The following is an 8,468-nucleotide window of genomic DNA, read 5'->3' as shown; positions in this document are numbered from 1 at the left end:
ATCCCACATGCCGCGGAGCCGCTGGGCCCGTGAGCCATGGCCGCTGAGCCTGCGCGTCCGGAGCCTGTGCTCCGCAACGGGAGAGGCCGCAGCAGTGAGAGGCCCGCGTACCGCAAAAAAAAAAAAAAAAAAAAAAAAAAAAAGCTGGGTGACTTAGGGCAAGTCCTTCAACCTCTCTGTGCCTCAGTTTCTTCAACTCTGAAGTGAGAATTTTAGAGTACCTTTCAAAGGGTTGTGATGATTTAATTAAGTGAGTGAATATTTATCAAGGGCTTGGAACAATGTTTGGCACATGGCAAGAGCTCTATCACTCTTAGTTGAATAAATAAACATCCCTGCAAGTGGCAACTGGAGCTGAGTGGTGGCCGTCCCTCCACCCAGGGCTGATGTGCATCAGGTTGTCACATTCTCCACCCAGACAGACACATTAGACTCTGGGAATCTCTACTGTAAGGGATAGAAGTGCTTCTCCCTCCTCGGTGTCCTGCCAACAAGGGGCAGAGACACTTAGTGCACCTTAGAGCAGCATTTCCCAAGCTATCTGTAGTGAAGGACCAGTTTTTAAATTTTCAGTCCACTGTGGCGGCCTGATATGTGACCCACCTAAGCAGGACTCATACCCAGCACTTGCCACAGACAACTCGCCCGTGGGTCTACAACACCCTGAGTGGTCTGCACCTGGATCCATACGACGAGCCCACTGGATGTGCACTTGGATGTCACAGCAATGTCAGACTGCTCTAAGAGTCTCTAAACGCTGTCAACCTCAGTACTTATCTCGGGGTGCACTGCGGACAGCCCCGATCCTCAGATTACACTTAGAGTAGTGCCATCTTAGAGGACACGGACATTGTCTTCACATGTACGGAAAACAGCTGGAAAATTTGGTTGGCCAGAACAGTCAGTGGAGTGTCTGTTGGTCTGTCTTTCCCAACACCTCTGTCCTTCTCGGCCTGCCTGCCTGCCTTCTCCTTGTCCACCACCATTTCTTTCATCTTTATCTACACATTAAAACCAGCTCCCTAATGAGATACTGGGGTTCAGAACAGCCATGGAAGCTGTCATGGATGCTTTGATGTCCCAGGCAGCACCCCGTTTCATGAGTACCGCCCTCCAGCTCACTGCCACCCCTTCTCCTGAATGCTGCCTTTGGCTGACGGGAGCTGTCTTGCCCCCATGCCCACATCCACATCCTTATCCCCAGGTCACTCTCCAGCAGCCCAGGGCCAATGACTGACACGGTGATGCAAAACGTCAGCCCCTTTGTCCCAAGAAGGAACCAACCGCCTGGTACAACTCATCCCCCAGGGCGCCCTGTGGGCTCAGGCTGAAGCTAGACTCCAGCCCAGACATCATTCTTCACTTGGCTCCTCCCCCCGCTCTAGCCTGTTTCTCTCACTCCCCTTCCTTGGGAGCATGACCTCAACACATCTCAGGCACCCTAATCCCTGCCTCAGGCTCTGCTTAAAGGGAATCCAGTCAAAGACAGAGGCCATCGACACTTGGGTTCACCTTCCTCATCGACCCGGTGGATGAGAGCACACGGCGGGCACAACGCGCAAATCTTGAGGACCGGCATCAGGTCACCCCGAGAGTCCGCTCGCTGTGTTCCAGGTAAACAGAACTTACCTGTTGTGTTAGACAGGGCCAGCGATTCCATGGAGCCCCGCGGGGTCTGCTCTGTGGGCGTCATATCCTCGGTATATTTCAGGGAACTGATCGGATGACGGGTCCGACACTGCTGAGTGGACATGCCCCCCTCCTCTTCCTCCTCGTCCTCGTATTTGGGGACTTGGATGCTGCCTCGGTTTTCGCTGAAGCTCTGGCTGGACATATCACTGTAGCTCTCCTGGGACCTCAGCCTTCCCGGGTAATAGTCTTCTCGGCATTCCTTGATGAAGCTGCCACCGTGCCCCTTCATGGCCAGCGATGAGCTCCTTTTGGGGTTGCTGAAGTGCTTGGCCCACATGTCGGGCTGGGCCCCGGCCCCTTGCCCTCCCGGACTGTAGGAGGTTCTGATGTTGCACTGGCTGAGAAGCTGCAAGGGGCTCTGCGACTGGCTCTGCTCCATCTTGTTCCCGTAATGGTACGGCTCGTCCCGGCTCCTCCAGATGGGGTCCCGGTTGAGGCTGGGTGTCTGGCTGGACAGGCTGAGCAGGTCCATCTGCAGCGACAGGGGGTCCACGTCAGCCGACAGTCGGTTGGAACTCACCTGCAGCTGGCTGTGTTGGTTCAGCATGGGCTCCTCTGTCTTGCCCTTGTTCTTGCCGATTTTGGCGCTGCGCCGGGACTCCTTGGCCCGGGCGTTCTGGAAGGCTGAATCAGAAGAGTCAGAGCCATTGGGGTCCTCCCCGGCACTGCAGGCCCGTGAGCAGAAGATCTGGCCTTGCTTGGGGAGGAATGGCCGCCCCAGGAGGGACTTCTTGCAGTGAGCACAGCAGAAACAGGTCTCAGTGGCATGCCAGTGTTGGCCGTCGTAGGTCATCTGACCTTGGTCGATTCCTGGGAAAAGAAGAGACAAGGAAGAGGCTGACGAGCTGCTCAGAGTATTACATTATGACATAAAACACACAGCACCCTGGTTTGGCTCAGGCTTCCAGATGCAGCAGAATAAAATGTCAATAAATCAACGATCAGGCCCCCGTGTAAATAGCAGTCATGTCCTATTATGACAGCCCCCTTGTTCTACCCATTCAGGTCCTTCTTAACTCATTTGCTCTGAGTGCAGAGAAACTAAATCCAAATGGCCTGTCCATGAATCCTGCCTGGGGCACATTCTTCCAGATAAACAGCAATAACGATACTAGGGTGTGAGAGCACTGCTTTAAATGCTTTGCATGTATGTAAACTCACTTAACCTCTCAACTGTATGAGGTAAGTTTCTAATATTACGTCCATTTTTCAGAGGAGAAAACAGAGGCAGAGGAGGTTAAATAACTTGCCTAATGTAAAGGAGCTAGAAATCATAGACGAGATCTATTCCCAGGAAGTCTTGTTCCTAACCATGACCTAGATAATCATCTCTTTCAGTCTACTTAGGGGTCTGCTCAAACGGCAGCTCCATGGAGAAGTCTTCCCGTCCACCCTAAAAGCTACTCTCCACCACTCTCCACCCTTACCTGCTGTATTTTCCTCACAGCATGAATACTGCTCGACACTGAGCCACTACATACGTGCATGTGTTAATTACTAAAAGTGAAGCTGTACGATGAAGTTTCTGGGGTATCTCCAGGAACATGGCCCGGTACATCATAGGGGCTCTTCATGTGTGGAATGGATGAATGAATTGAATTCCATCACCAGTGCCTAGCATTCCAAAGGGTAATTACTTTAGCAGTTTAGTGGAAAGGAAAAAAGTGGACTTCAGCTCATGGTAAGGAAAAACTTGGATGTAGTCTGTCAAAGACATCACCTCACCATAAGCATGCATATCCTTTCCGTAACTTCTGTCCAGTGCCCGGGCTGTGTCTCGTTTACATAATATTGTTACACCTGCTTCTGGGAACCTCCCATAGCCCCTCTTAGTGTCTCAGAGTCTCTTCTGCCCTCTTCTGGTTACAGGACTTAACTTCCCCGTGGGACACCATCTCCCTGCCACCCTTGGGCCATGAGCTTTGGGCGGGGCTAAAGCCACACCTGGACCAGCACTGGCCAGTAAAAACACCATATCTCCCAGCCCAGTTACTAGTTCAAGGGTGGGCACCTGACCTGCACCGGGCCAAAGCGAGAGTCACCTGGGACCGTTGCTAAGAAAGCAACACAGGGAGACTTTTTTTTTTTTTTTTTTTTTTTTTTTTGCGGTCCGCGGGCCTCTCACTGTCGTGGCCTCTCCCGTTGCGGAGCACAGGCTCCGGACGCGCAGGCTCAGCGGCCATGGCTCACGGGACCAGCCGCTCCGCGGCATGTGGGATCCTCCCGGACCGGGGCACACAAACCCGTGTCCCCTGCATCGGCAGGCGGACTCTCAACCACTGTGCCACCAGGGAAGCCCTGAGACTCTCTTTTGACAGCAGTTGCTAAACGGGGAGAACGGGAGCCGGGAGCTGTGGGACCCACCTCCCAACCTCCCGTAGGGAGAGTCTGCTGAAAATGCAGACCCAGCAGTGACTGTGGGATGGGAAGGGACCTCTGCAAGAATCCTAAGGTCTAGCGATCAATGCCTCTCCCGAAAGGCAGTACCAATGTGAACTTTCACCTTTGTTGGCTGAGAGAATCCTGAGTCTGAACTTTCCAAGAGTAACCTCTAGATAATTGTCTAGAGAGGCTGTGAACAAGAAACAGGGGAAAGGAGAAGGGCAAGAACAAAAGGCAAATGGCACAGCAGCCTCTCCGGGCCCTCCCTGCGTACCCCTCACTTCCCTTTATGTCCCTGGAGCCCAGGGAGAGAGAAGCATAAGGGAAATTCTTCTCCTAGGAGCTCCTCCCTGAACTAAGGGGTCTCTGTTTATTCAGGAGTCAGGCCCTAGGGACCAAGAGGGGATTTTTAGCGGGACAGGAGCAACCACAAGGGTCACTCCAAGATCAGAGGGACACTGAATCAACTCGCTTTCAGCGCCGCATTCCCAGGAGGAGTGAGAAATGGCAGGGGAGGGGCTAGAGACAGCAGGCCCAAAGCTGGGGCTCCAAAACCATTTTCTCCTCTGTCAGGCTGCCGGGGGAAGCAGGGGCAGGCAGCACAGGCAGGCCGAACTCCCTGGTAGTTAAGAGTAAGCCATCAGGATTCAGATAAACCCAACTTCAAATCGCAGCCCCACGCCACGCCAGCTGGTTGTAAACATGCTGAAGCCCGTCAGCTCGGTTCCAAGCTTGGCTGGGCCGCTGTTGGGCTGTGTGACCCTAGGCAAGTGGCTTCATGTCTCTGTGCCTGAGTCTTCTCCACAATAAAACAGGGATAATAATAGTACTTACTTCAGAGGGTTGCTTGAGAACTGACTGAGTTAAGATGCAGTGAGTGCTCTGCTACCTCTTCCCAGCCCTCTTCTTGAGTTTTTATTAGGTCTCAATGCCTGTCTCCCTCTCTGCTCTGAGGGCCGCTACCTGGATGCTGTCCAAGAAAGAACTCTGAGGATGGCTCGGTCCTCCCTCCCCTCTCCCCTGTCCCCTCTCCTCCAGAGAGCTTCCACTGACATCCCAGCTGCGCTGGGTCCTCACTGTGAGCTCCAACTCAGCACAGCATCCCAAGCAGCTGCAGCCTTATCCACTGCCTGTCAGAGGGGTGCAGCAAGTCCAGTTCCTACGGGCTGTTCCTCCACCAGCGGCCTCTCTGTGCTCCTGCGAGGAAACATACTCAGATGCGGCAGCGGGGGCCTAGTTCTGGGGATGGGGGCCTCACAGAAGGCCGGGCCGCGGTAGGGAGAGTGGAGGGGGAGGCATGTTCCAAAGCGGCCCAGCAGGCAGTGAGACGTGGTCCCTGATAAACATCAACGATGTCAGATGGTGCTCTGAACTGCTCCTGAACTCTAAACATCTGGAAAAGGGCTCGGCCATTCCACATCTAAGCGTTCCTTTTTTATTCCCTCCCTAAGCCCTTTAAGTACTTCTCTGAGGGTGTCTGTGTCTACTGCTGCTACAGCCTTGGTATGTTTATAGGACTGTTTACTCTGCTGTGAGCAGGCAAAAGTACCGTTGCCCTGGCAACGGCTTCCTGCTGTAGGGTCCACACTGAGTAGCTGTGGCTGTATAAATAGGGAATATTTGGATAATATAGTCAGAGCAAAGCACCCAGACACTGCGGTATGTGTGACATACAGAGCATACCCTTTCTCTGCTGCAGGAAAAGTATGTTGTACAGAAAAGTGGATTTAGGAAAAGAAAAATCAGGGATAGCATTTTAACCACAGCAGTGATAATACTGCAGGCCACAGTGGTCCCCTTTTCTGGTAAAGCACTGATGCCTTTTTATGGCTTTCAGAGGGAAGGAGAAGGGAATGCCAATCAAAGCTAAAAAGAAGACAGAAACAGAAGAAAACAGGGAACTTCTGAGGTGTACATGCTGCGGTGACATATTTTCTCTTGTCCAAGCTACTGAGCAAAAATTCTAAGTGGCAGTTTCTGGAGAGATTCTTAAGCCTCAATGGAAAGGGACAGAAGAAATAGAAATACTAACAAGCAGGGGGTGCGGCTGCCATAGGTAAGCTGTCTATACTCAGCCTCTCTCAGCTGAGCAGGCACCTCCCTGCAGACCCAGAAGCCACAGTGAGCAGTGCTGGGTCAGCACCTCACACCATTTCCCCTGATCGAGTCCCACCCCTCGCCCTTCCTCACCTGCCCCACCACCTGTCCAAATCAAGCTCATTTCCTAGCTCTTAGAATAAAGGGAAGTATGTCTGTTTCATCTCTTTGACCCTGTGAGAAATGCATCAGGCTGTGAGAGGGGGAGGTTTTTAGGGGTTGGGGTTAAGGGTATTTTCACAACATCCCAGCCCCCAGAAGGGAACGCTGCTGGACCAAGGTCGGCACAGCAAGGCTCCACCCTGGGCCTGGCAGGGACTCCAGCACAGAAGGGCTCCACAGAAGTGGGCCTGAGTCCACGGGATGGACTCAACGACAAAGGACCACTAGGCATAGAGCAGATGCCTCCAAGCGGGGCACAACAGGCTCTCAAACTGATTATCTCCATATCTCCCAACTACAGGTAAGAAGCTGGCAGCCTCTGAGCAGATTTCTTGCAATTGCACAAGCCACAGGAAGATCAGGCTGCTGGTCTCAAAGACATTCATCTGCTGCCAACTTTTTATTTTCTTTTTAAAGGGCAGCTCATTCTCAAGGTGCCAGAATAGGAGAGCTGAATAAGAAGCTACAGATGCAGCATGATTGGGAACAGCGTTGAAGGGCTGAACAAATCAGTTACTTGAAACGGGAAAATGATTTTCACCATCTCATATCTGCCACTTCTTTGGGGAGTTTATAGCTTCTGAGCTATTTGGGGTTCTCTCACTTTGTTTTTGGCTGGGTCAGCTTTTGCTGATTTTTTTTAAAGACATGCATGCCAGAAACCATTTGGTTTCCTTGACTATCTCTTCCTACCAAGAGGACTGCTTTGTTTCCTCCCTCTGGTGACCCCCGAGGTTTTCCGAGGAGGCTGTGGAAGACATCTGTTTGTATTTTCCTCTGAGACTTCTCCTCCTCCTCCCTTTGGTAGTGGGACTGTATACCTTGGGGGTGGGTCTATGATTCAGGCAGACCAATGGGAACTCCCTGTTCTTTTCTTTCCAGGATGGAACAGATGACCAAATGAGGGGCTACAGCATTCCTATTTGGAGGACCTGACTTGGATACTGGAAAAGACACGATCCCATCCTTTTAGAGAATACCAGTGCTAAGACTAAGTGTAGCTGGGGGGTCATCTTGGCCACCTTGCGAAGGCAGCTTGCTTCCAAATGATGCCAAGGGAAAGCAAACTGAGCTGAGACACAGAGGGGGAAAAAAAGAACCAGACTTTGAATCCTTGAACCATCCTTAACTGAAACTAATTTCCTTCTTGGCTTTTCTGGTACACTGAGCCAAGAAATTTCCTTTGTCACTTAAGGTAGTATCAGTTGGGTTTCTATCACTTGCAACCAAAGGGATTCTAACTATACCAGACACAAAGCAGACCCAGTCAGAGCAGGACCAAGCTGAGCACCAAGAGTTGCCTCACCTATGTGCTGGGCACAGGTGTCGCAATATTCTGCGTACAAGGACTCGAAGCAGTGGCAGCAGTAGGGCCTTCCCTCCTTCATGATGTAGCGCTGGCCGCCCAGCACTGTCTCGCATTCGAAGCAGCAGAAGTGTTTCATGTGCCAGTGTCGCCCCTCAGCTTCTGTGCATTCGTCCGCAAAGATGATCTGGAGATGGAGAAGCCAAATGGTCAGTGGATAAGAGCCAGCCATGAGAATGTACTTTAAAGGAGGAAAGCCTTGAGGGCCCCAAACTGGAAGGGTAGGAAAATAGGTCCTGTCCACCAATCATTAAACAGAAAATCTATGTGTGTATGTTTATTCTCTATCTATATCAGTTCCCATGTGTGGATTTGCCTAAAGCACAATTAAACAGTTTCTGGCCTGGCCGGTGATTAATTTAACCATATTGTAGAAAGACAAAGAACATTCTACCCTAAAGAATATAAAGCAGGACTAAAAACTGACAGCTCATGGGCACTTTGGCCCTATCGATTTAATCTGGCTTATATACAATATTTTTTTAAAATGAGAAATGTCATATAAACACCTGGAATCCTGGTTTCTCTTTTGAAAATACAATGTTTGGCAATGTGTGCTACACCTTCTTGCATGGCAACAATAAGAGGTTGCTGCTTTCAGATGAGTGATGAGTTCTGTAGCGTGTCATTTTTTTTTAACCACTCACTGTTACCTTAAAATGAGTCACCTTCATTTTACGATAACTGTCTAGCCCTCAGAAGGCTTTGTGTTTTGACCCCAAGACAGAGTTTTTTACAATTTCAAAGCACAGATTTAAGAGCTTACTGC

General features: G+C 51.0%; 1 protein-coding gene across 7 annotated transcripts in view; it reads right to left on the bottom strand.

Annotated features, from left to right (window-relative positions):
• PRICKLE2 (prickle planar cell polarity protein 2) overlaps nt 1-8,468 on the bottom strand; it is a 343,425-nt gene that overhangs the window by 48,035 nt on the left and 286,922 nt on the right. For all 7 annotated transcript variants that reach the window (XM_007101290.3, XM_007101292.3, XM_055079949.1 and 4 more), the window contains 2 exons: nt 7,640-7,826; nt 1,630-2,502 (listed from right to left, as the gene is read on the bottom strand). In XM_007101290.3, coding sequence (XP_007101352.1) covers nt 1,630-2,502; nt 7,640-7,826 — 1,060 coding nt within the window. The remainder of the gene's footprint in view (nt 1-1,629; nt 2,503-7,639; nt 7,827-8,468) is intronic.

The sequence above is a fragment of the Physeter macrocephalus genome, chromosome 18 (genome assembly GCF_002837175.3).
Source record: "Physeter macrocephalus isolate SW-GA chromosome 18, ASM283717v5, whole genome shotgun sequence".
Classification (NCBI taxonomy): domain Eukaryota; kingdom Metazoa; phylum Chordata; class Mammalia; order Artiodactyla; family Physeteridae; genus Physeter; species Physeter macrocephalus.
The sequence above is the reverse complement of the archived record's forward strand: the minus strand, read 5'-3'. Positions and strand labels throughout refer to the sequence as shown.